This window comes from Telopea speciosissima, chromosome 1, assembly GCF_018873765.1.
Source record: "Telopea speciosissima isolate NSW1024214 ecotype Mountain lineage chromosome 1, Tspe_v1, whole genome shotgun sequence".
Taxonomy (NCBI): Eukaryota; Viridiplantae; Streptophyta; class Magnoliopsida; order Proteales; family Proteaceae; genus Telopea; species Telopea speciosissima.
Window position 1 is genome coordinate 27,057,314 of NC_057916.1, and position 27,944 is coordinate 27,085,257.

Sequence of the window (27,944 nt, forward strand, 5' to 3'; positions counted from 1 at the left end):
TAAAAACATCTTCTACTAAGTCATCCCTCTGCGATCCGACCCTCACTTGCAGGTGCAAGGATCGCAGGTGCAGTTGGCTCCGCACTTGCAGCCACCGTTCTCGGCCCCTACGCCCATCTCGGAAGTCTCGAAATACCTGTTCACAAGGATAGCAAGAACAATTAATTAACACATAATAATAGTAAAAATAATTTCTTGATAGAAAATTGAAGGGAATTTTTCAATTTGGCGTGGGAAGTAGGGACTGGAACGATACATACGCTTTCTCAGGAGCGACCCCAACAATGATGGTCTCTGTGCTTGTCCTCTCTCCAGAGATAGACAAATCTGGGTACATCTTGCACCTGCAGATCGATCACCGCAACAAACACACAAACAAACAAACTTAAATATCAATTTTTAAAAACCCCAAAATAGATTTCTGGGAAGATGAAAAGAGGAATTGATTTCATACCCTCCGCAGCCACTGCCGCACTTGCAGCCAGAACCGCATCCACAGTTTCCTCCGCAGCAAGACATTTTCTTTTACAGAAGTAGAAGGAGAAAGACAGATTAAGAAGAAAGAGATTGAGATGGAGGAAATGGATAACAATAAATAAAACTTTAGAAAACGCTTGAACCGACTCTGCTATGAATGGTTTGGGGAACTTGGACTCTTATTTAAAGGGAGTTGGGGAGAGAGAAACCGATATTATCCACCATACACTTGTCAACATCTGAGGCGAACCATAAATTCATACGCATCCGTCCCAAAAAAGGTCCAAATGGCGACGTATTGTATTCGGAGAATGTGGCACAAACACCCTTGCCCGGCCAAGCAAGAAAGGGTGTCAAAGTGTAACCGAAATCGATTGTCAGAATCGAAATTCGATCGTTTACGATCGAACCGAACTGCATTGTATAAAAACAACGTGATTTTGATTTTATAAGTTCTATTATCGGTTCGATTTGATTCAAAATCGATAAATCGTCGATTAATCGAATAGCAATCGGGTAGAAAAACGTTTCTTATTTGTTTAAGGATGAGGTTAAACATTCTAAAATATTAGGACTCGTTACTAGGATTTTTTTGAATTTCAATTTGAGTGTCAAATTTATAAAGGGATGAAAGGTTTTAGTACAAGCATGTCTGAGTGGGCTTTGTTAATGACTTGAGTGGGGTATGGATTAGTGATGTTCTTAGGTTGGTTTTCCTGGCGGTACTTTGCAGTTTTGAGTAATCATTTAAAATTATCATTGCAACTAGCATGTCTAAGTGAACTTTGCCTAAAATTAGATATGTATGAAACAATATAATTTCTCTCACATAACAAGGTTATGAAAAATAAAATGAAATGATACAAAGGTGAAATCAGTATTACAAACCGCATGCAAACTGGAAAACGAAAACTGAATAGAAACCGCTAAAACCACATCGTACATAAAACGATTATGATTTTGGGTGATTCTTATCCGGTGCGATTTTGATTTCTACCTTGCAAAATGTGCACCGAACCAGAATCACAACGTATAATCAAAACCGCACCGTTTGACACCCATACAAGCAACGATGTAAACGGATAGTCGAAACCGAATTCAATTCGTATCCATGGGTATCCGCATCCGAAGTCAGATAATTCAGAAAAAATCTCATTCGAATAGATGTCAATAAATATTGAAAAAATAAATAATTAATGATCATGAGAGTTCTTAAAGATTTGACAGGTTTTGAAAAAAATAAGAAAAAGAGTTAAAGACAATTGAGAGACATGGATTAAGAACGAATCATATTTACAAGGAGAAAGAAAATCTAAATTACACAAATTAAAGATGTAAATGGATAGTTGAAAATCTGAATTCAATTCGCATTTGTATCCATTTACGGATATCCATATTTGGTTAAGAAATATTCAGATCCGATCACATCTGATCAGTATCCTATTTGTATTCAATCCATTTAGATCTCTAACCAACATCTAGGTTTTTAAAAACCCATAATTGGACACAGAACCTAAAAGTCGGTTAACCTTTTGGGATTGGTGTGTGGTTTGTGTGATTACACTTTCATCAAAAAATAATTGGACACAGAACTTCATCAATTCCAACTCTAATTGGATCGAAATCGATCTATACGAATACTAAGTAAATATTTCATATATCTTTAATTTTTTAGAGTTTTTATTTATTAAAAAACCTGGTACATTTTACTATTCTACTTAAGTTTCTTTGATTTTCTATGTAAAACAATTTTCTCATTTAACACCTATTTTTTAGAGATTTTGATTAAAAAACCCTTGTGACTTTTACTGTTTTGGTTAAGTTTCGTTGATTTTTTTATTTAACAATACCCCTTAAGGTGTCAAATAATTGGAATTTTACTTTTTGTCTCTTTAGTATAACACACTTTATTTGTTCAATTAAGACAAATCCCATCATTTCACTTGTGTATTAAAAAAATATACAGAGACAATGGCAGTTTTTGCTAATGATATAATAATAAATTAATTTTAAATTAATTTAAAAATTCATTTTTAACCTTGGTTTAAAGCACTCTTAAGAATAAGTCAAAGACAATCAAAAGAAAGTTACAAGTTCTAAACATGTGAGCTGTCCTTCACATAATCTTCTATTTAAATGACAGAAGAAAAGAAATAGTCAAAAACTAATGATCCAAGTGCATTTATGGTCAATCTAAACCCAAAGGAAGCAATTCTTATGCGAAAACTAAGGTTATAAACCTACCATTTCCGTCGATTAACCAAATAACAAAATAAAGTTTTTGCCTAGGGGATATGTCATTAATTTTGACTCTAAAATTTAACATGTGACAAATCCAAAAACCTACATTATTGGTTCATATATGACAAGTTTAGAAGCTTCTGGAATTTGATTTTCTTTATTTTGTTTACTTAATTAAATTTCTGACTTGAAAATGTATATATTTTATATTTGTATTTTTCTGATATATTATCTTTTTTGTGAGGAAAATCGAGATAATGAGAGTGACACTGAAAGCATCCCTTAATTGAATAAAATAAAAAGATTCCATCCATTATTACTATTATTATTTTTTTATGAGAAAAAGAAAGTATATTAAGCAAAAGTGAAAGATACATTGTTCCTTGACTGGCCATATTTGGCCAGATTTAGCGCTATTGTTAAGCAAAAGTGATCCACTATAGATTTATAAGTAATGTTAGGACCAGAGTAGTTGATATGTAGCAAGTCTTTAATTAGGTGCCACGGCCAAGGGGAATGAGTTGGAGAGGGAAGAACATCAGTGACCATTTGATTAGAACACCATATTTCTTTAATCTCCAACCCAGATTCAAAAGCTTTAGTAAGTCCTGCCTTGATACTGTAAAGGTCAATCTCCATAGGTAAAGAAACATTAGTGAAACCTGTAGTTAAAGCTATAATTCTGCCATTTAACAAAAAGATATTCAACCAGCCCGCACGACTTAATCCTGGGTCCTGGAAACCTGCACAGAACAAAATAGGATGCTTGAGAATAGGTATAAAAGGGTAACAGACAATAGCTTATTGTGCAATGGTAGCCTGGGTTACACAGTGGGAAGAAATAGGGGAGGGGGAGGACAAAGAAGGGAGAGGTGAAAGCTGGAGTTCCCTAATCCAGTGTTCCACCTGTTTAAGAACCCATAAAGCATTTGGATGTGAACCCTTCATAAAAACATTGTTTCTTGCAGTCCAAATATAATAACAAGTAATTATAAACACCGAAAAAAATCAAGATCTGGACTTTTTATTTAAAACAGTAGAGAATAGACTAGAGCACAAATCAATGAAAGAAGCGAAAGAGAGGAATTCAGTCCTTAGTCCCAACGGGCCAGCCGCCTAAATATGTTTGACTCAATCACAAGATAGGAAAAGGTGCCAAACGGATTCAGCACAATTTCCACAAAAACCATAGGTAGGGTCGATCTGGATCGAGTTGGAAATAGTTGCCTTGACGGGGAGACCTGCATTTAGCAAACGCCAGAAAAAGGATTTAAATTTGGAAAGAATTTTTAGCTTCCAAAAAAAATTCCACCAATCGGGCAATAAATTCAAAGAAAAAAGTGACTTAGTTGACACAGATCTGGCTGCGATTTTGGTTTTAAACCTCCCATTTTTGGATGGGGTGAAAACCCAAAAATCATCAGAACTATTAAAAGTAACAATAATTAATTGGGATGAGATTGAGGTGGGGAATTTAGATAAAACATGAGTATGAAACTCCGAATTTGTAGAAATGACCTCAGCAATAGATCTCCCTTTTTCATGGGTGATTGGGGAAGCAAAAGAAGAATAAAGTAAACTTAAAGGCTGAGATGTTAGCCATCGATCAGTCCAGAAAAAAGTGGATGAACCATTTCCCACTCTCTTCAAAACCAGTGTTTCCAGGGGAGGAATAATTTGTAAGGGTATTTATGTAATATCACTTCATATGTTCTAATATAATCCTACTTGTGTTTTTGCCCAGGCTGTGAGGGCCAATCTAGTAATTAGCCCATCTGACCTAAACCCTAGTTTTCCTATATATACTAGCTGGAGGCAGCAGTCTGGGTATTCCAAACTAGATACTCAGGGTGTAATGCTTTAAGCAACCTTGTGCTTAAAACCCTAACCCTAACAATCTTAAAGCATTATTATTTTTCGTTTCTCTGCAATCAAGATCGGCTTTGAATTTTTGAATTCACGTTCGACTTCGGTGATTTTTCTCCAATCGATTTTGGTGTGATTGATTGTTTTTGAGATCAAGGCTTCGGTGATTTTTTTTTTCTCTCCAATCAACTGCGACTTTTGAAGCCATCTGCAGGTTTTTAATCAAGTTTTCTTGATTATTTTAAACCAAAAGAAGTTGTCACGATCGTGCGACAGAAGTCTACAGAAATTGTGCTGGCCGAGAGCTTTTTGTATTTTGTCCGTAAGCTTCAACCAAAGCTTCCTTTGAATCTCAATACTTTGATTTGATTGTTTATTGAAAAAAATAAGAGAGGAAGAACTCAAAGCAATCAATGTTTTGATTTGATTGCCATTATAAAATATAAAAGGCAACCATAGTACGTTGGCAGAAAGGTTTGGTGTTTGAAAAAAAAAAAAAAAAGATACTTTTGATTTGATTTATCAAATCTTATTGGGTTCGGCCAATATCTACCAGCAGCCAGTACTAACGTGTACGTTACGAGTGTTGACGCCGCTGCACTGCCATCATCTTTTCCTCCGCCGCTTAAATCCAGGGTCCTTCATATTAGGTGTGATTGTTCCTTAAAGCATTTATTTTTATTTGAATTTTTTACTTGGGCATGTAAACAAATCACATAACAATGGACAAACATGCTGTTCCAATTGAGATGATCAAATTGGAAAGTTTTAGTGGCTCTGAGTTCAGTTCTTGGAAAAGGAAGACTCAGTTTGGATTGAAGTACCTCAATATTTTTTACACTGTAGTAAATACTTTTTCTGATTGTACGGACCTAACTGAAGCCCAATGGATAAGTGATGAGGATTTTTGCAAAGACTACCTATTGAACTGCCTGTCAGAGAGGCTGGCAAAGACCTATAGTAAATATGAGTCTGCAAAAGAGATTTGGGAAAACCTAGAAACCCAATTCAAAAAGGAGGAGGACCTATCAAAAACTCACTTGGTTGACAAATTTATGGACTTCAAGTTTCAAGAAGATAAGGAGATACTTCCACAAGTAACAGACTTTGAGAACTTGAGAACAAAATTGAACCAAGAAAACATCCCCGTTGTTGATGCATTCTTAGTGGGTGCAATTATCTTTAAGTTACCCTCTACCTGGCATTCCTTTAAAACTGAGATGCACAGAAAGAAAACACAAGTGGGGCTGGATGATCTCAAATGGTTCATTAGAATCGAAGATGAGAACAGAGCCAGGAATAACTTGGAGATGGTGAAACAACAACAGGCATCTGCCAATTTGGTTTCACAACACAAGAAATATCCTAGGCAGTCCAAGCCACCTAAGAAAGAACCCCAACAGTTGGAGGCTTAAAAGACTAATTTTAAAAAGAGGGGCAAGTGCCGCAACTGTGGAAAGTGGGGTCACTATGCATCTGAGTGTAGGGGTCCTAAGAAAGGGAACACTGACACACCACAGAAGGAAGTTCACATGCTGGTGGACAAGACTGAGCCTACTAACTTTGTTGCCATGATTGGCAAGGGTAAGGGGTTTGCCAGTACATCTTCAGATTGGTAGTTAGACTCTGGAGCGACTTGTTATGTTTGCAATAGCAAGGACCTGCTCACTGATGTTGTTCAAGTAGCAGAGACTGTCACTGTTGCAAATGGAGACGTCGTGGAAGTGGCTCAACAAGGGACAACGAACCTGATTCTATCATCAGGTAAAATATTAACTTTGAAAAATGTTAAAATCTTTCCTGATTTTGAAAAAAATTTAATTTCCATTGAAATTTTGCTTGATGCTGGCATGTCTATTATTTTTAGTAGTGGTAGAGTAACATTGTCTGTTAACTCCTTTTATTTTGGATGTGCTTATAATTTGAATGGTATGTTTAGGTTGAGTTTAGCTAATGAAACAATAAATCAGGTTAACCATAATTCACTTGATCCCAAAATACTACATTGTAGGTTAGGACATGTGAACTATAGGAAAATGCTCAAACTAGCTAAAACTCATAATTTACCATTAGACACTTCAATTAGATTTAACAGATGTGAAGTGTGTGCTCAAACCAAAATAACTAGAAAACCGTTCAGACCGATTTCTAGGAGCACTCAACTTCTTGAACTTATACATTCTGACATTTGTGACTTTAAAAGCTACACAACTAGAGGAGGTCGAAAGTATTTGATAACATTTATAGATGATTTTTCTAGATATTGTCATTTATACCTGTTAAAATCTAAAGATGAAGCTTTTGAAAAATTTAAAATTTTCAAGAATAGGGTAGAAAATCAGTTGAACTTGAAAATTAAAAGATTTAGAAGTGATAGGGGAAGAGAATACAAATTGACAGAGTTCAAGGAATTCTGTGCCTCTGCAGGCATAATCCTTGAAACTACTGCTTACTCACCTCAATCAAATGGCATAGCTGAAAGAAAGAATAGGACGTTAACAGAGATGTTAAACTCCATGTTATTGATAGCTGGCATGCCCTCTTGCTATTGGGAAGAAGCAGTGTTGACTGCAAATCACATTCTAAATAGACTACCACATTCAAAACTGACTTCTACACCTTATGAACTATGGCATAATCATCCCTGTAGATATGACACTCTTAAGGTTTGGGGCTGTGTAGTTTATGTTAGGATACAAGACCCTAGGAGACCTAAGGTGGGAACTAGAACAAACACTTGTGTATATCTAGGTTGTGTAGAAGACAGTGCTGCAGACCGATTTTTGGATCTATCAACCAATGTGGTGATAGAATCTAGGGATGCTATATTCTTTGAGGATAAATTCCTTAGAGATAAATGCCCGACCTTGCCTGGTTTGACTGAAGTGGTTACAGAATCACCTTTGGAATCTGAACCAATTGTTTCTGACACTACTCCCACAATGCTCCTTGAATCAGAATCTAGAAGAGTATCTACTAGAGATCGAGTACCCAAGAATTTTGATGAGGATTTTGTGACCTACCATTTAGAGGCTGATTCATCCACCTATAAGGAAGCGATGAGATCTAGGGACTCACTGTTATGGAAAGAAGCCATTGATGAGGAAATGAGCTCTTTAATGCAGAATGAGACCTGGCACCTTGTTGATCTGCCTAGAGGGGCCAAGACAATAGGGTGTAAGTGGGTACTGAAGAAGAAACTTAATCCGGATGGGTCTATAGCCAGGTATAAAGCACGATTAATAGCTAAGGGCTATAAACAGGTGAGAGGGATAGATTATTTTGACATCTACTCCCCCGGTCTGCCATTTGGCAACAATAAAGATTCTTCTTGCCATAGCATCTATTGAGCACTATGTTGTGCAGCAAATGGATGTAAAAATGGCTTTCCTTAATGGAGACCTAACAGAAGAAATCTACATGAACCAACCTGAAGGGTTTGTCATGGAAGGTTCTGAAAAAAGAGTTTGTAAATTAAACAAATCTCTCTATGGTCTTAAACAAACACCTAAATTGTGGCATGAGAAGTTTGACAAGACAGTAAAGAGCCTTGGTTTTCAAACCAGCAACTCAGATAAGTGCTTTTATTTTTTGTCTGAGTTAAACAAGGTCGCGATTATTTGCTTGTATGTAGACGACATGTTGATTCTAGGTTCTGATCTCTCTGTAGTGAGTGACATTAAAGAAACCTTGTCTAAAGAATTCGACATGAAAGATCTTGGTGTGGTAGACACCATTCTTGGAATGAGAGTAAGCTTCAGTGAGCAAGGGATCACCCTTAATTAGACTCATTAAATTGAGAAGCTACTTTCTAGTTGGGGATACAGTGATTGTAAATCAATTGAGACACCCTATGACTATAACAAACGGTTGAAACCTAACACATGTGACACCGTGAATCAGTTAGATTATTCTAAACTGATTGGTAGTCTCATGTATGCAATGAGTTGCACTAGGCCAGACATAGCCTTTACGGTAGGCATGCTGAGTCGTTTCACTAGTAATCCTGGAAAAGAGCATTAGGATGCCCTATCGAGGCTGATGAGATACCTTAAGGGTACTCAAAGTTATGCTTTATATTATACTGGACATCCTCCAACTTTGGAAGGATATTTTGATGCATCTTGGTGCTCAGATTTGGGAGATAACAGATCCACCAGTGGTTATGTATTTACACTAGGAGGAGCAGCTGTAGCATGAAAATCCAAAAGACAGACTAGTATTGCTCTATCATCTATGGAATCGAAACTTTATGCTCTAGCTTTTGCGGGAGATGAAGCAGAGTGGATAAAGGATCTGATCATGGATATTCCATTGAGGAGTTTTAAGTTAAAATTTATATCTATATTCTGTGATAATCAAGCAACAAAGACCATTGTGAATAACTCACTCTTTAATGGTAAGAGGAGACACATCAGGCTGAAACAGGCCATGCTGAATTATAGAACAGAACAAGGGATTATCACTTTGATTGATGTGAGATCGAAGGATAATACGGCAGATGCCCTTACAAAGGGATTGAACAAAAATTGAACATTCAAAACTACAGGGGAGATGGGGTTAAAGACCATTTAGTCAGGTCTTAACCTAACCCAATATTAGTTTGAATTATTCGAATCTCATCTAGCCTTGGTAAGCATTCGGGATAGTTTACATGTTTCAGATAACTTAGTTAGGTTACTAAGTATGGGGGTTTGTGAAACCATTCCAAACTTGATGGTGTAGCAAATTTTCATGTGAAGTCTCCTTACTTTGTTATTCCACAAAGGAATATGAAAAATGTCTGATATGTTTCAATGATATTGTGCTAGTCTTTATGTCATTCCAAATTTGATGACATGTCTTTCATAGTATGGTGTACCATTCCAAATTTGATGATACAACATAAATCTATGACTGATATGACGAACACAGTATTCCAAATGAAAACATGGTATGGTCCTTATGATAGAGACTATATAGGATCGAGTTCTTGTAAAGAAACTTGATGATGATGCTTATTGTTTTTTGATTTACCTTCAGTTATATATGAAATGTACTAAGTTCTTATTGTTGAACTAGATACTATTGTGCAAATGATTGAATTCATAATATCTTATGAAATTCATATTTGACAAATTACAGAGAATGGCGAAGATGGAGGAGAATGGTTGAATCTGGATCTCGATGAGGATGACTTACTTGATGAGTAAAGTCACATGGATTGCAAGGACTTTTCCTTTTGATTATTTCTTTTGGTTTAGCCACTTGCATGTGGAACTTCGGATTTATTGTTGGGTTTAATTTTGATCTAAAACCCTAGTTTTATTTCTTGAAGTTTACTTATTTCTTATTTGATTTATTGGATTATTGATATTCAATTTATATTGATTCAATTACTGATTGAACAATGGTTCCTATACATGTGTAATAGATATATGTAGAACATATGAGGAGATTGTAAGGGTATTTATGTAATATCACTTCATATGTTCTAATATAATCCTATTTGTATTTTTGCCCAGGCTGTGAGGGGCAATCTAGTAACTAGCCCATCTGACCTAAACCCTAGTTTTCCTATATATACTAGCTGGAGGCAGCAGTCTGGGTATTCCAAACTAGATACTCAGGGTGTAATGCTTTAAGCAACCTTGTGCTTAAAACCCTAACCCTAACATAATTCTAGTAATGCTATTCTAAATCCTAGAACCCCTTTTTAAACTGGTACAAGAATCAAAGAAAGAAAGTTTAGGGAAATATTTAGCACGCAGAACTCGCGCCCATAGGGAATTGGGTTCGAAAATCACATGCCACCCAAGCTTCATTAGAAGGGCCTTATTATGATTCCATCCATTATTAACTTTCAATGAAAAACGACTATATATGCATGTAGTGACTTCTTGTCATTGCCTGAGATGGCGAACGAGACAATGACGGTTATTACATATTGGCCGGGAAAAGGAAATGTAGTGATAGAGTCAGACGGTTAGAGATTTATTTTATAGGGAGAGGGTTTTCCATGCTGCCAATGTAAGAAGGAATCTTTACTATACATTAATGAGAGTAAAAAATGGGTATCATCTACATGGGATTGTGATGGGTCCACATAGTTAGAATAGGAGAGAGTGTGTCAGTGTGAACCACATCGTTCATTATATGAGAGGATGTATGCTAGAATTTGCACTCTGGCTGGATATGCTTCTTTTTCCCTATTTTATATTTGCAAGTAAGAAAAAAAGAAAAAAAAGCACTATTTTTATTGCCCCAAAAATATATGGATAAAAAACATGTATAAATATATATTATTTAGTAATTTTTGGGAGAGGGAGGGTTCCTCAAAAGGTTAGTTTGGGAAGGGATTTGCACGCCACACCAATGATGGTGCAGAGAATAGTATCATTTACATGGAGTCCACATCATTAGAATTGGAGAAATAAAATAATAAAGAACCAGCGCCCTTTTGAGAGAGAAATATACTGTGGAAAGATTCATTTCCTTCACTAAAGGAGGTGAAAATAATGGGCATTACCCTCTTTCCTTGTTAGTAAGGGCAAGACAATAACCAAAAATGAAGACAGCTCAAATCCTTAAAAGGAACCACTTGGCTATAAATCTAGGAAAATCTTGGATCTGGCTCTCCTCCAGCCGTGGCGGGAGCTGGAGAGTCTAGCGGTCGAAAAACACCCCAAATACAGGGGGGTTGGTCATTTCAAAGGTGGGATCCAAGTGGGACCCACCTGTGAAATGACCAGTCCTCCCCTATTTTTGCTGTCGTTTTGCGGGACTGGACCCTCTAGCTCCCGCCATGGCAGGAGGAAGTCCATTTCTGAAAAACTTTCCCACATTGTCAAAATGATGTTTTCTTCTCACATGATTTCTTTTTTTTTTTGTGGGGGGGGGGGGGGGCAACTACCTGATCACTTAGTGTCCTTGCACCAACACAAGGACCAATGAAAGTGTTCACAGAGACATCAACATAGATGGAATTTTTTATTTCGTGGGTGTGGTGCGGTAATTTCATGTGCTTTTATGTCTGGGGGTATTGTCCTTTTTTCCTCCCTAGCCTCTATTCCATAACTAATGAAAAGGGCGTTGCATTGATAGGAATAGACGTTCGATAGGCTCAAAGTGCGAACGAGAGCTTTTCATGCCAGTCACGCCTAGCAAGAAAATGCGCTCCCGTATCAAAGCATGTTAACATGTCTTAGTAATAGATTTGTGAGTTGATCATGGAGCACCCTTTCTTCTTTCATCGTAGATCAGCTAGCACGAACCTTTACTCCACCCAACCCAAGTGCTAGGTTACATGGAGCGCGTATTAATAATGGCAAAACAATAGCCAAAGATGAAAACAACCCAAATCCCTATAAAGAATCATTGAGCCATAAATCTAGGAAAAAACTTCACCACAATGTCAAAGTGAAGTTTTCTTCAAACATGATTTATTTTTTTTGGGGGGGGGGGGGGGGGAGTGGGGTAAGAGATCGCTGCCAGATTGCATGGTCCTCACATCAACACGTGGTCAATGAGAGTGCACAAAGGGGCATCAATATATATGAGATATTTTATTTTATAGGGATAGAACGGTATTTTGTGTTCATATGTTTGGGCGTAGGAACCACATGACCAAACAGAATTTTTTTTTCTCATCTGAATATATGAATCCTATATAAATAATATTTTTTAAAACAATCATTAATGTAGCGTGTAGATTCCTCCCCAATTGGCAGCGTAGGTAATCCTTTCTCTCATATGTAATTTTCATGTGGACACACGGGAATTGGGTAATTTGCTATGATAGTACAATAATTGTGAAACTGATAGTTCCAATTTATAGTTACCCAAAAAAAGATAGTACCAATTTATGTACAATTTGCTTCGCTGTAATAATAGTACTAGCTGCAAGCACAATAAAAGAAAAAGTATAATCAATAATTTAAGAAAAAGAATACTACCTAGACGATATGATTTCCGCACCCGACATAAAAGCAGAGTGTGCATTTTCATTGGCCGTGCGCTGGTGTAAGGACCACACGATTCATTATCGTTTGCCCAAATCATTTGGAGAAAGTTTATAGTATTGTTGCATTCTAGAACCCAAACTTTCCCTCTCTCAAGTGTCAACCAACTAAAATCAGATTATCCTGTTAATTTTTTTTCTAAATTAAATATCAGATTATTGTATAGTACAAGGATAGTGACAAATATCACATCGAAAAATGGGGTTTTTTTTTTTTTATTCCAATAAGTTAACCCAAAACCAAAATCTATATCGTATGTTAGCACCATATGTGTCTATCTCTCTCTTCATCTCTTTGAGGGGTAAAAGGATCATTTCAAAGGGTGGAAGAGAGAGAGAGAGAGAGGGAGAGATAGACATATAAGATGCTAACATATGGTATACCATTCACATCCCTATCCCTCTCCCATATATAAATATAGGAAAAAGACTGTTACTCGATCATGTATAGTGAATGATTCCTACACTTAAACATAGGGCCACATGAAATGATCGCCGGTACCCCCATAAAAAGGCGAAAATCTCTCATGGTGTTGCAGGGAACCGTCTCCCATATTTATAATTGCTCTCTTCTTTTTTCAATGTGATGGTTACCCTCTCAGTGTACCAGAGATGATTACATTGAGACTATTCCCAAAGAGAAAAAGGATGGATTTTGTCATCTCTCCTTTCCTCGTCACATAGATATTTTCTTTTCCTACTCACCAGTCAATCTATTCAATGAAAAGAAAGAAAGAAAAGTTGATTTGCTTCAAAGCCTAAATAGTGCTTTCAACAGAGAGAGAGAGAGAGAGAGAGAGCCCCACAAAACATGATTCTCTTTGCAACTCTCAATGGCTCCAAACAAAGGAACAAACATTTAGAAGACATTGAGAGGTAAAGAGCAGTGGAATATTTAATAGTTTGTATTTTAGATTGACGGACGGGAAGGAAGCCACCGGTGCCACCACCCACATGGCTAAAGTAATAGTACTCATTTTGGCTTTGGGTGATGGTGGTCCCAGGTTTTGAGTGGCTTTCGTCCTTCGTTGGGGTCCTTTTGGTGGAGGAGTCACTTTTGATGATTTTTTTTTTGGTAAACACTTTTGATGATTGGACCTTAGAAAGACACACGATCCTTCCATGTGGGTTTTTAACTTCTCTTTCATCTTCCTCGCTTGTTGTCTGCTTCTATTTTCTAAAGTTATTTCTTCATAATAAAACCATATTTGACTAATTGAGAGAGAATTTTGTGAGCAAGCGGTATAGAAGAGTACAGTAATGAAGTGTAATAAAACGATATTGATAATAGTAAGATCATTTATTATAAAAAAAAATGATAGTAAAATCATTTCATACGAGGAACAAAGAGATAGACACAAAATGAGTTTTTTGTTTTTTTGGTAAAAAGTAGTTCTATTCAAATAAACGACATGAGTTTTTATGTGAAACTAAATGTTTTACCAAAAAAAATGATAAGCCCAATATCTTGTTTTAATAGGAAACTAAATGTAGAAGTTATGAGGAGTTTTATTGTAGAAGTTATGAGGAGTTTTATTTCCTTCAATCCTTTGGCCAGTATAATTCCGTGGGTTTCGCTAAGAGAGAGCTAAAGGTTTAGATCAGGGTGGCATGTGGGTGTTGGTGCTAGCCAATATCATATGTGGGTACGGTGTAGGTGTCAGCCAATATCAAGGTTTTGAAAGTGGATATTTTGGCATATTTTGTGGTTTTTTTTTTTTTTAATTTCTTGGATGATGTGGTACGAGAGTATGATGTGCAGTTTGTTTATATGCCCCTTTGTAAAGAAAGTGTTCAAGATATGTTTGAATTGATCCGTTGTGTATTGTATTGAGGGAAAGGTGTAAATATATACTAGCTACAATGGAGAAATTGTCTCCATAATATAAGGAAAGAATCAAAACTGATGCTATCCTACCTAACACTGGATATGGAAAATATTACAAATAATGAAGAGAGTGATTTGTGGCAACCCAATGGCATCATATCCGGTAATACTCCCCCTCAAGATGGAGCATGAAGATTCTGAATGCCCAGCTTGGACGTGAGATGCAAGAAAGTGGCCCGACCAAGTGACTTGGTGAATAAATCTGCTAGTTGGTCGGTGGAGGCAATTTTTGTAGTGCAAATCAGGCCTTGAGCTATTTGTTCACAAACGACATGACAGTCTATCTCTATGTGCTTGGTGCGTTCGTGGTAGACTGGGTTGGCTGCGATGTGAAGAGCAACCTAGTTGTCACAATATAAGGGAACCGCTTGTGGTGGTTGTAATCCAAGGTCTTGTAAGAGATATGAGAGCCATTTGATTTCACAAGTGGCCATGGCCATGACACGGTATTCGGCTTCTGCAGAGGATCGAGATACGGTGGCCTGTTTCTTTGTCTTCCAAGATATAGGATTAGATCCAAGGAGAATGCAATAACCTGTCGTTGATCGTCTAGTCATCGGGCAACTGGCCCAATCAGAGTCACAAAATGCTTGCAGCTGCAGGTTATTGTGGCGATGAAGGAAAAGTCCTTGGCCAGGGGTGCCTTTCAAGTATTGAAGTAAACAATGTGCCGCCTCGAGATGGGGTTGTCTAGGTTGGTGCATAAATTGGCTTAATATGTTGACCGTATGTACGATGTCAGGCCTTGTAACAGTAAGGTAGATTAAGCGACCAACTAACCGGCGATAAGGTGTGGGATCAGTGAGAACAGTACCAGTAGAGTCTGAAAGTTTGAGGTTCTGCTCCATAGGAAATTCGGCTGGTCTAGCACCAGTGAGCCCACTGTCATTAAGGATGTCCAAAGTATACTTTCTTTGGCATAGATAGAGCCCTTGCTTTGAGCGTGCAACCCCGATGCCCAGAAAATATTTTAGTAGCCCAATGTCCTTGGTGTGGAAGTGTTTACAAATTTTGCTTTTGATGTCTTTAAGTAAAACTTTGTCAGAGCCAGTGACGATGATGTCATCGATGTAGACTAGTATGTATACTGAGTCGGAATGATGCTTCAAAGCAAAAAGTGAGTGATCAGCCTGTGATTGTGAAAATCCGAAACTCAATAGAGCAGTGGATAATTTTGCAAAACAATTACGCGACGCCTGTTTAAGACCATAAATAGAGCGTTGTAGTTTGCAAACAGTGGACTACCCCTTACGACAAAAACCTGGAGGTGGCTGCATATATACATCTTCTGAAAGATCCCCATGTAAGAATGCATTATTGACGTTCAATTGGTGTAGGGACCAATTTTTAGCAACGGCAATGGTGAGTAGAACACGGACTGTGACAAGTTTGGCCACTGGAGCATATGTATCATGATAATCTACACCCTCAATCTACGAATATCCCTTAGCAACAAGACAGGCTTTGTAACGTTCGACAAAGCCATTCGCCTGTCTCTTGATCTTGTAGACCCATTTACACCCAATGGCTTTCTTTCCAGGGGTAAAGGAACCAAGGTCCATGTGTTATTGTTGGTGAGCGCAACTATCTCATTGTGCATTGCTTCTCGCCATTCGAAATGCTTCATTGCCTCGGTGAAACTGTGAGGCGCAGTGGAAGATGTTAGAGCAGTGAGAAATGACATGTGCTTAGGTGAGAAACAATGATAACCTAAGAAATGAGATAGTGGATGAGATGTACCTGGGCCAACGAGCGAAGAACAACTTGCTTGGGCGAGAGATAGGTGATAATCTTGGAGGTAAGCAGGCGGTTTGGTGATGCGGGGTGGTCGTTGAGAGGGTGGTGGCTGAGGGGGGGGGAGAAATTGGTGTTGGTGAGTCATTGTCATTGGGTGGAGGTGTTTGTGAAGGTGGATCTTCTAAATCAGGGGTAGGTAAGGGTAAGACGTGGTGATTTGGGGTGTTGGGTTGGGTAGTCTGTTGATATGGAAAAGTTGTTTCATGAAAGACAACGTCGCAAGAGACGTAGGTAACATGGGTGGAGAGGTCATAAATTTTGTATCCTTTTTGGCCATGTGGATAACCAATAAATATGCTAGGTAAAGCTCTTTGATCAAATTTGTGTTGCATGCAAAACAAAGGCATCCAAAAACTCTGATATGGGATAGGTTGGGGGGTTTTGTGAAATAACATTTCATGTGGTGATTTGCCATGAAGAACTCGGGTTGGTAAACTATTGATTAAATAACAAGCAGTAAGGACACAATCCCCCCAAAATATGAGGGGTAAATTGGCTTGAAATCGAAGAGCTCTGGACACGTTTAGGAGGTGGCGGTGTTTACGCTCCACAACACCATTTTGTTGTGGGGGTGGAAACACAGCTAGACTGTTGCAGAACTCCTAGATTTTGGAAAAAATGGAATGTATCATTATTAAAAAATTCTCTAGCATTATCGGTCCGAATTTGACGAATGGTGACATTGAACTGGGTTTTTATGGTTGTAAAAAAATTACGAATTAAAGGTGAAGTTTCGGATTTGTGGTTCATTAGACAGACCCATGTAGAGCGCGAATAATCATCCACAATGGTCAGAAAATAGCGCGCCCCAGATAGAGAGGGGGTATGATAAGGTCCCCATACATCGGTATGGATTAAATCAAAACAATTTGTAGTTGAGATAATGCTAGAGGGGAAGGGAAGCCTTGTTTGTTTCGCAATAGGACAAATAGTGCAAACACCCTTATTTGAAAAAGAAACATTATTGTTTAATTTGCTTAAGGTTGGCATAAGAGATGGAGAACAGTGGCCTAGGCGCCAGTGCCATAAATCAAATGGAGGGGGGGGGATGTGATGGCCAAAGCTATGGGAGTGGATGAGGCCAAGTAGTAGAGACCACCTATTTTTTCACCCTTCGCAAAAATCGTCTTCGTCCGTCGGTCCTGAAAAAAACAGCAATTGGGATGAAAGGTAAGAGTACAATTAGTTTGAGCCGTGAGACAACTCATGGATAATAGATTAAAGCGAAATGAAGGGACAAATAACACATCAGTTAAAAAAACATGGGAAAGTATAGGCACAGTGCCAATATGAGTAACCGGGGCACTTGTGCCATTAGGTAATCGAATTGATGAAGGTGTCGTGGAAGGCTTGGAGGTGGAAAATAGACGGATATCAGAGACCATGTGGTCTGTAGCGCCTGTGTCTATAATCCAAAGACAAGGAGATGGGATGGTGGTATTACCTGAGATGTTGGCAAGAGGGTGGGGATTACCATTGGGCAGCAAAGAAAGAAGCTGCTGCATTTGCTCAGCCGAGATGGTTGTGAAAGCTGAGTTAGGGAATGCTGAATCTTCAGTCTGTGAAGCATTCGCAACAGGGGGCGTGAAGCTGCAATGTTTTGAGTTTGGCGTGCTTTGCCCTTGCTTCCATCGCTGGAACGTGGTGTCCAGTTCGGTGGGTAGCCGTGAAGCTTAAAACATCTGGAGTTGGAATGTCCATCCATGTTACAATGGGTGCAGTGGTAACGTGGATGAGTGGATCCTTTAGATTCAGATCGAGTTGCATTATGCTGAGATGCCAAAGCAATCTGATCAGGTGGGGTTGTGCGCGTAGTATGCAGCGAGCGCTGACGCTCCTCTTGCAGCAGAAGAGAGTAAGCCTTTGGCATGGTAGGGAGAGGGTCCATAAGGAGAATCTGACTCCTCACAGCAAAAAAAGATTCATTAAGGCCTTGGAGAAAATCCATGAGGGCATCAGTGTCTATATAGCTTTGAAGTGTGGCCATAGCGCCACAGGTGCATGCCGGCAGTGGTCTGTATGATGCAAGTTCATCACAATACGCCTTCAAGGTGGTGTAAAAGGTGGCGATGGAATCGGTGCTTTGGTAATGGTTGGAGATGGAGCGTCAAATTTCAAACAATCTGGGTGCATTTTTTTGAGAAAATCTGTCATGGAGCTCCTTCCAGATTGCACTAGCAGTGGTAATCCAGAGGAGGCTATTTGCAATGGAGGGCATGGTGGAATGGATGAGCCATGAAGTAACCATGGAGTTGCATCGGTCCCAAGCGGCACTGGTTGCAGATCCAGTAGCAGGTTTGGGAAGAGTTCCGTCCACAAATCCAATCTTGTTCTTGGCTTGGAGGGCCATAGTAATGGCTCGGCTCCAGGTGGGGAAGTCATCTCCGTTTAGAAGCTGAGTAACCAAAGGAGTGCCTGGATGGTCTAAGTTGTGGAGGAAGAATGGAGAAGTAGGATCGGAAATTGCAGGTGGGGTGGCCATTAGAGATGAGAAAAGAGGATAGTAGGAGAACCAGAATCATTGTTTTAGGCTGATACCATGTAAAGAAAGTGTTCAAGATATGTTTGAATTGATCCGTTGTGTATTGTATTGAGGGAAAGGTGTAAATATATACTAGCTACAATGGAGAAATTGTCTCCATAATATAAGGAAAGAATCAAAACTGATGCTATCCTACCTAACACTGATCTGTACAGATATGGAAAATATTACAAATAATGAAGGGAGTGATTTGTGGCAACCCAATGGCATCATATCCGGTAATACCCTTCTCAATCCTCTCTTTGTGTTCATTGTTGGGAATCTTTGTCTACTTATTTCAAACTGCCTCATGATTCTTTTGTTGCTATAGGGGATTTTAATGAAATTTTATCTGACTTTGATAAATAGACCCTGATCCTCTACAGCCGAGCTGTCCGGCAGGACCCTATTGCCAAGACATAGCAAGGCGGTGAATGATCTCTTTACCCCCATTCGGGCAAGGCGCTCAGGGCAGGGGTGAATGATCCCTTGCAGCCCGAAGTCCGAGGACTTTGATTTCTTTTTCTAATTTAGAAAATATTAGAGTTGACACTTTACCTAATCCAAGGTTGGAACAATGACTTTCTGCTACCCAACTAAGGAAAATAATGTTTTCAACATGTATGAGCTAACATCTAGTTATTACAGAGATTTAAATAAGTGGATGGATGTTGAATGACTGGTCTGATTGGATGGAGCCTAGTACGGGTGGTTTCCTTAATGGATAATGAGTTCCAATTAAGCGCCTTAAAGTGTAAAGTACTGAGTGAGCTTATTTACAGTTAGATCTTATTATGGGAGAGATTCAATTGTACCCTGTTTTCGTGTTAGTCTTTACTCCCCATCTATATAAAAGAAGCAATGTTCATTAGTTGCTATCATTGACAAATTGTATAGAGAAGGGTGATGCAATGGCAGTGGATCAAACGATTGAGATGCGTTACATTCTGTTATGCAAAGAAAATTGCAGGAATCCTTTGATAACACTTCTATTCACAAGTAGGAGATCAAGAGATCTCGATTGATTACAATGTCACTGGTTTGAACCAGGTTACAACGGTAAAGGTGAGGAACAGGGAAAATGAGATCTAGTTCTAACATAATCAAGAGAGTGGGAGCGAGAGAGCGAATGGCCCCCTTCTCTATTCCAGCACCTTCTATTTATAGCTTTTCCACATATCCTAGTCGCCTTGCTGATTTTACAGGGATACCCCTTCAGAATCTTGATTTCCTACTTTTGGACTTACTTAGGTCGCGCTACAGCAGATCGATATCCTTCCTAGATCTTGATCCCATGTCCCCCGAATCCCACGGACGGGGCCACTCTAGGCCATCTTTCCCAACCTTCTGGTCCACTATTCATTTTCAGGACCCTACTGACCACGTGTACTCACGGGATTAAACAATGAGAAATTGTTCACATCACATTCCATCCGATTATAATTATACGATTTGATTACACCTGGTTAGAGTGAACTTCATTTCCCTGTAATATAACATCCAGTAATAACCGTTTGACTCTATCTCCATCTCAGGAAAAGACAAGAAGTCCACTACATGCTGAGGTTTTTTTTTTGGGTAAAATACTACATGCTGAGTCGGTGTTCATTGAAAGCAAATAATGGATATGAATTCTACCCGGAAAAAAAAATGGGGATATGATCTTTTTATTGTAGTAAAATATCATCCCCTCCCCTCTAAGTTTGTCTAATATCAATTCAGTACCCAAGTTTTGAAAAATATCTATCCCTCTCCAATGATTCTATCAATCGTACCTTAATTGACTAATTTTGTTAAAAAATATATGAAAAGACAATATTACCCTCATCCTTGTTTACAAAAAACAAAAAAAAAAAAAAGTAAAACTGCCTATCCGTAACCCCTTTCTCCACCACCGTCCCTGTTCCCATATCTCCCTTCTGCAACTCCTTTCCCCCCCACCACCGTAATCTGCCTCTCTCCTTAGGCTGCAAACCCTTTCCCAACCACCGTCCCTATTCGTCTTTGATGTCTCTTCTTCTTCGTTCAGTTCTTCAAACAGAGAGACACAGAGAAAGATGAATTCTTTGATTCCTTAAGAATGAGCACATCTGCAACCAGCGTAATTCATTGATTCCATTAGCTCCATTGCATAAAACGAACTGAAATTTATAGAAACAGAGATTTGGTTCATCACAGAAGAAATAAAAAACGAACCTTTTTTTTTCATCGAAGAAAAAATCAAATACTGAGCAAAAACGGGAAGAGTTAAGAAAACTCTTCACCTTCATCTACTTCCTTCCATGGAAACAAATCTCAATACTGAAATAGAAGTTTATAACAAAGCATAGACTCTCTGAAGAGGTAAAAAAAAAAAAAAGCAGAATCTGATTTTCCTAATCTTTAGCTTCGAAGAATTGTTTCGGATTTGGTTTCTTCTACTAAATTAGATTTTATTTCGTTTAATTTATACTGTTATTTGATAAGTACGTATTAAAGCAACATGGAACTGCTCTCTAACTTCATCTAAGGATTTCGGTGGTGATGGTAGTGCTGGCGGTGGTGGGAGGATTTCTCCACTGGTTCAGCTGGAATCTGATTCTCCCCGGCAACGGGGTAGTCTTCCCAAAGAGCTTAATAGCAGGATCTCCAACCTCAACATTTTCTAGTCCCTTCGATTTCTGTTCGAGACTTCGACTTCGTCCAAAACCCAAAGAGATCGATGTGCATATCCTTCGCAACAAATCAAACCAAACCCAACTTATAACACAGATCAAAGAGAGAGAGAGAGAAAAAAAAAAAGGGCAGAGCGAATATGGTTCGATGAGCAAAACCCAGAAAAAAAAACCTTTGGAAGAAAAAAACTAAGAACTCTCAAAAGCACGAAGAACGTGATGCAGGGAGCGTGTGCGATACTGTGATGAAGGGTGTTCTTTTTTATTTTAAATCGAAACCCATAGTGGCTATGCCCCTGTTCAATCGAAAGTTTGAATCACTTCGTCTTGAAACAATCGAAACCCTCTTTGCGTCTTCGAGACCAGAGAACCAGAAGAACCAAAACCCTATTCACGTTTTGCAATCTTAGGGATATTTCAAGTTTTGTAAAAATCCATGGCATCTGTTGTGTACTTCTTTATGCTTTACTTTTCAGCTCATTTTTGCGTTTGTTTGACGTTCTTCAAAACTCTTTCTCGCTGTTCTTTTTCTTTACTGTATTGCCGGAGAAGATGTTCTTAAACGATCCTGTTCCTGTGTATTGTCTGTGGGAAGATGGGTGTTGCAGCTATTGCAACCTGCTCTGGGGCGTTGCGGAGGAGTGGTGGGGAAAGGGGTTGCAGAGGGGGTGGTGGCGATGATGGTGGTGCTGGCGGAAGAAGAAGAAGAGGCAATGGAAGAACAGGACGCAAAAGGGTAAGTAGGGGAGGGCAAAATTGAAATAAAAATATATTAAGGGTATTTTAGAGTTTAAAAATTTTTGTACATACCACATCATCACTTAATGGCATTTTTTAACAGTAAAGGTACAATTGATAAGATTTTTATACAGTAAAGGAGAGATAGATATTTTTTAAAACTTAAGTACTGGATTGATATTAGGTAAACTTAGAAAGGAGGGGATGATATTTTCCTTTTTATTTTTTGTGTCTAAAGATGCTTCGCACTTCCCAATCTTCATTATTTTCCACATGGATAAGAAAAAAAATAAAAAATATGAAATATATCCCTTTCCAATTTCAATGTCAGAAAATTAATAAATAAATAAAAGAAAAAAAAATTCAAAATTGAATAAGTTTAATGTAAATCATGGGCTAGGGTTTCCTCTAATTTGGGGCGAATGGAAAGGAAGATTCGAAAAAGTCAAATAAATCGTTATTACAGGATTTTATATAATGAAAAAAAAAGGGAGCCATTTATTAAATGGTTATACAATTCCTCAAGGCTTTCCTAAAAAATGTCATACAAAAAAATCATAAATAATTATTTAATATAAATATATTATGAGATGATGTTTTCTACTTGGGAGCACATGGGGGCACAGGAACAACTTTTGGAAAAGAAAACTTTATTCCAAAACAGAGTAATAGCTTGGTTGACTCCTTAACAAGAAAAGTTCTGTCGATAATGTGTACAATGGTGTGGCCATTTTTGATTTATGGTTTGTTGAGTTATGTACTCTCTAGTCACGAGCTTACATGTTAGGAATAAATAAAATTCATCTTATTAAAATAAAAAATAAATTTTTTTTTTTTTTTGGAATGTGTCGATATTAACACAGGGTTGGACTTGGGAGTGGATGGGTTTAAAAACACAGCATCAAGATCCATAACCTGAGTTTTCATACCTAAGATCAATCAAATCTAATTTTTAGGAGATCAATGAATCTTTCACTTTCTTGTGCAAATAACTCTACTACTTTGTACTACTTGAATAACTGATTTAACAATTTGAATCCTCTAGCGATGAATTGTCCGGTAGAACCATGCTATTGAGACACAGTGAGATGGTGAATGACTACCTTACCCTTGCTTGGGCAAGATGCTCGGACAGGGGTAAGGCGATCATTCTCCATCTTGCTGTGTCCCGACAATAGAAGATCTGGATCCCCAATTTAAGCATCCGAGAGTCTCCACGTCGGCTTTGCTCCTCTCGTATCTTATTTGTTCTTTAGTCTTGCAGAGAAGCTCGTCCAGAAGCAACTGATTTGGAATTGGAATCGAGGAAGTTCCGTGTCCAATTATTGGTTTATAGAAATTTTGATGCCTGGTCGGGGTACTCTGGTCGGCCTCACTAGGGGCGATGAATACTTGGTGAAGGGTGAAGGGTGCAGGGTGCAGGATGCTGACGTACTGTGCTACCTCAGATGTTGACAAGTGTATGGTGATGCGCTATTGTTTCCTCTCTCCTCAGCTCCCTATAAATGCGTCTCACGTTACCCAAACCCTTCATAGCAGAGTCGGTTCGATCGTTTTTCTAGTCTGTTTTAGTCGTATCTGGAAGTCCACTTCCTTCTTCTTCGTCTTATTTTCTGAATCAGACTCCCCATCTTCTGTAAAAGAAAATGTCTAGCTGCGGTGGAAACTGTGGATGCGGCTCTGGCTGCAAGTGCGGCAATGGCTGCGGAGGGTATGAAAATCAATTGCCCTTTTTCATCTTCTCTCCCATCGTTGCATGTTGTTCCTTTCTCACCTCAACCCTCCTTTTCTGTTTGCGACGAAATCTTCGTATCGTCTTCATCACAAACACACATATTCTCTGTTTCTGAAGTTCAAACGCATGGGGGGTTTTTCCCTGTTTTGTGATTCTTTAGTGTTGCATGTGGATATTTAGCAAACTGGGTTGGGTTGGGTTATCTCTGAGTTTAATTTACTTTTCAATATGTGTGACTTCTCTCCTTTACCCTTGTTCCCTCCCCTTCCCCTTTCCCCTTTCTCTATTTTGGCGCTTTTAAAAATTGATGTTTAAGTTTGTTTGTTTGTTTGTTTGTTTGTTTGTTGCGGTGATCGATCTGCAGGAGCAAGATGTACCCAGATTTGTCTATCTCTGGAGGGAGGACAAGCACAGAGACCATCATTGTTGGGGTGGCTCCTGAGAAAGCGTATGTATCGTTCCAGTCCCTACTTCCCACGCCAAATTGCTATCAAGAAATTATTTTAACTATTAGTATTATTATGTGTTAATTAATTGTTCTTGCTATCTTTGTGAACAGGTATTTCGAGGCTTCTGAGATGGGCGTAGGGGCCGAGAACGATGGCTGCAAGTGCGGAGCCAACTGCACCTGCGATCCTTGCACCTGCAAGTGAGGATCGGATCGGATCGGTGGAGAGGGATGACTTAGTAGAAGATGTTTTTATAACAAAAATAATATATGTTCTCAGTGTGTTGTGTCGTTGGTCTGGTGTGAAGAAGCTTTTTTTAGGAGTCTAGACTTTCTGGGAAAAGCTTCCAAACAAAGTAGTCTTTCATGGTTGCTTTTGTTTAATTAGTGTATTTTAAAGAAAGAGGTTGTTAATGAAAATGGGCGAATCTTAACCCCTTTCTGGTATTTTATAAGTTTCTTCTAATGCCTTGGCTTCTGAAGAAAGAGGTTGTTATGCCTCAAAATTCAAAACTTTCTGTGCTGCGAGGCCTGTGACAAGGGTGGGTTTGGGTGATTTTCAGTAATCGTCGCTGTCATGCCTTGTTTTTCAGCCTTTGGGGGTCGTCGGTGGCCCTGATCGTCTTCCTCGTTGCTCTCTGTCTCTTCCTTGTCACAACTCACAAATAATAATACGAATTTGGAATCCGGCTTATGAGTTTGTGAGTACGATCGTATGAGAGAACCTGAAATGTGCATATGATCAATAATTTAGTGGGATATCCCATCACCTTCATCTATTTGGGGGATTGGGAAGTGCAAACTTTGGATATGGATGAAATTATGACGACATTGACATTATCTGAACTAAATAAAAATGAAAAATCCACCTACGGCAGTCCCTACGTCCTACGTCTCCAGAGAGCCCAGCATCTGTGTGCGGCACAAGTCTACTGCTGGATTGCCGGCTATCACTCCATCAAGACCCTACAAGCAGGGAAAGGGAAGATCCACAAATATCGTACCCATAGACTCCATTTCTTGGAAAACAAATAATTCTCGCTAAGGAGTTTTGAATCATCGATCAAACTTGTGATATTTCCCAAGCAAATAGCGAACCACATTTATCACCAAAAAAAAAAAAAAAGTGAACCAACCGGGCAAACCCTGGAACGGCTAGCAATTATTTCAAGCAGTCAAATTTTTGCATTTTCATAGACTGTAGCAGTTATTTCAGGCAGTCCTAAGTCCAGGCGTAGGGGGTTGTGAGATAGTATATTTCTTTGATTTGCCACAAACAATAACAATAGGAGATTCAAGGCTTATAATAAAACTTCTTGCTTGAAAACTGTACAGGAATGGATCCAAACACCCCAGGAGCATGTGATTGCTCATCATACCCACAAGATAAACTGTACCGGAATGGATCCAAACACCCCAGGAGCATGTGATTGCTCATCATACCCACAAGATGTCATAATCATATGGCATAGGACTTGTCATAACGCTATTAATACGATCACATCATTACAATTCAATGAATTCATTACAATTTAATGAATTCATTGCTCTGGTATAAATTTTTTTTTTCTTTTTGATAATGACAATTTATTAATGCCAGAACCAAGTCTCGGACAAATTGCCCTTCTATAGAGTAGGATCATTATCTTCTACTTTTCCCCATCCGGACAATAAGTCTCTCATAGGGGGTGGGAAATGATGATCTAATCCCCTGCACGAAAACACAATCTAAGGGAGGTTAAAATGTCATTTTCGCTTTCCCATAAGAGGAACTGGACCACTGTACCAAATAGGGAACAAAACAGAAAAAAAATTCGTATAGAGTAGATGTCATCACCACATCTACTCTATACAAGAGCATGTGATTGATCATCATACCTGTAACAAAATATTCAAATATTCAAAATTTGAATATCCAATTGAACCAGTCAAGAGGCGTTGGGGTTGTTCCAGTAGATAAGGATAAGAACTATCCCTACAACTTAGGAAGTTCTACATGAGTTCAAACTCTATCTCCTGTAACAGATCTACTGTAACGTCGTGCATTCTCAAACTGCTATAAAGCAAACCCCAAAGTCGATAGAGATGACAAGGGGAAATACAACACAAATTCAAATCCTTTGAGATTCAAATTCTATCTTGGTATCATGGGATCGAAGTCATAATCATATGGAATAGGATTTGTCATAACCATATTAATACGATCACATCGGTACAATTCATTGTCCTTGGACTTGTTAATAAATTATGGGGTTTTTTAATTGATATCCATGTCAAATATTTTAATTTTGGAAATAAGATAAGGAGCAATTAAAAGAAGGTGCCGATTAACATGTGTATTAAAATCCTGTTATATCCTTACACTAAACAAATTTTGAGAAAAAGATAGGGGTATTACTAAAAAAAAAAAAGAAAGACAAAAGGGGCAATTAAAGGAAAAAATCAAGTTCTAATTTCTAAATGGGACGCTGTTCCTTGTTTGGGTGCGTATAACATACGAAAATGTATATGCAAGAATAACGAACAAAGAATATAAAACAAGCACATCCACAAGAGATTTATAGTAATTTGACAATATTGTTTACGTCCACGGAGTAATACCAAACTTCTATTAGGATCAAGAGAATAATAAAATCCTTGTGATTTGATTCCCAAACCCAAGCCCCATTATACACCTTTCTCTCATTTCCTTCCTCACATTTTGGTTTCTCACTTTCTTCTTGGGTAGATAGCTCTCTCTTTTTATAAGACTCATCTTCCATCATTGGAAGACTTCATCTCCTGGAAGAACCACGTTCTTGAAGACTTCACCACCTCTATTCTCTTCGAGACTCCACTTCTTCTACTCTCTTGGAAGGCTCCACTCTTGAAGACTCTATTTCGCTCAAAGATTTCAACAACCTTGGAAGATTCTACCTCTTCCACTCTCCTCTACCTTAGTATCTTGCTATCTTCTCATTAGAAGACCCTAATGAACAATCCAATTGGACCGTGGGTTAAACCCATCAACCAGTCTAGATAAAAGACACAAAACCTAGCACAAAGAGGGTGTTTTATGAGAGATGTAGTACAAGAAGCACTACTTGGTCCATAGGATGGTACATGTGTGCACAACATTGCACAGATATTAGTATACATGGAATGGTGCACGTGCAAAAAGTAGTGTATATAGAATGGTCCATACTTACAGAGGTGGTGTTCTTTGTACTTTAATTACTAGCGAGTTGTAGCAGTTCTTCCTTTGTTTGTGGCATCGGGCATAGAGGTGAGAGAATTTTACATTGTGAATTCACCTTGTAAAGAAGTGAGAATTATTTTGTTATCTAAGAATCTCTGTAGCCTCTACCATTGTCTAGAGAAGATTTGTATTCTTCTTATGGGAGAATGTTCTCTGTGCTGCAGCGCAGTCTGTGCCCAGGCACATGGGCAACCTGTGCAGGGGGCCAGGGTGGTCATTGCACCCACCCCCATGTGCCTGGGCGTAGGCTGTACTTCGGCACAGAGAACAACACCCCTCTTATTATTAATTAATGAGAAGTAGTTTTCTGTCCAGGAGTGTGGCCTACGCAAGCACTCCTAT

At 38.6% G+C, this 27,944-nt stretch overlaps 2 protein-coding genes across 3 annotated transcripts; one reads left to right on the forward strand and one right to left on the reverse strand.

Moving 5' to 3' along the window:
- Positions 1-26,761, reverse strand: LOC122649014 (metallothionein-like protein type 2). Its single transcript, XM_043842360.1, has 4 exons — positions 26,729-26,761; positions 455-524; positions 261-344; positions 1-136 (listed from the first exon to the last, which is right to left on the reverse strand). Exons 2-4 carry the CDS (start codon positions 517-519, stop codon positions 43-45), a joined length of 243 nt encoding a protein of 80 aa, XP_043698295.1. The 5' UTR covers positions 520-524; positions 26,729-26,761; the 3' UTR covers positions 1-42.
- LOC122649015 (metallothionein-like protein type 2) lies at positions 8,157-24,616 on the forward strand. 2 transcript variants are annotated; one of them, XM_043842362.1, is made up of 5 exons: positions 8,157-8,162; positions 9,160-9,163; positions 23,825-23,892; positions 24,281-24,364; positions 24,476-24,616. In XM_043842362.1, the coding sequence occupies exons 3-5, from the start codon at positions 23,828-23,830 to the stop codon at positions 24,567-24,569; spliced, it is 243 nt and encodes an 80-aa protein (XP_043698297.1). In that variant the 5' UTR covers positions 8,157-8,162; positions 9,160-9,163; positions 23,825-23,827; the 3' UTR covers positions 24,570-24,616. The 2 variants fall into 2 exon arrangements, with proteins under 2 accessions (XP_043698297.1, XP_043698296.1); XM_043842361.1 differs by lacking the exons at positions 8,157-8,162; positions 9,160-9,163 and adding an exon at positions 17,244-17,250.
- Positions 26,762-27,944: the final 1,183 nt, after the last annotated feature.

Coding starts and splice junctions, on each gene's coding strand:
- LOC122649014 (XM_043842360.1), bottom strand. CDS start 519: ATGTCTTGCTGCGGAGGAAACTGTGGATGCGGTTCTGGCTGCAAGTGC. Junction 345..454: donor TGCGGCAGTGGCTGCGGAGG/GTATGAAATCAA, acceptor ATCGATCTGCAG/GTGCAAGATGTACCCAGATT. Junction 137..260: donor GGGGTCGCTCCTGAGAAAGC/GTATGTATCGTT, acceptor CCTTGTGAACAG/GTATTTCGAGACTTCCGAGA.
- LOC122649015 (XM_043842362.1), top strand. CDS start 23,828: ATGTCTAGCTGCGGTGGAAACTGTGGATGCGGCTCTGGCTGCAAGTGC. Junction 23,893..24,280: donor TGCGGCAATGGCTGCGGAGG/GTATGAAAATCA, acceptor ATCGATCTGCAG/GAGCAAGATGTACCCAGATT. Junction 24,365..24,475: donor GGGGTGGCTCCTGAGAAAGC/GTATGTATCGTT, acceptor CTTTGTGAACAG/GTATTTCGAGGCTTCTGAGA.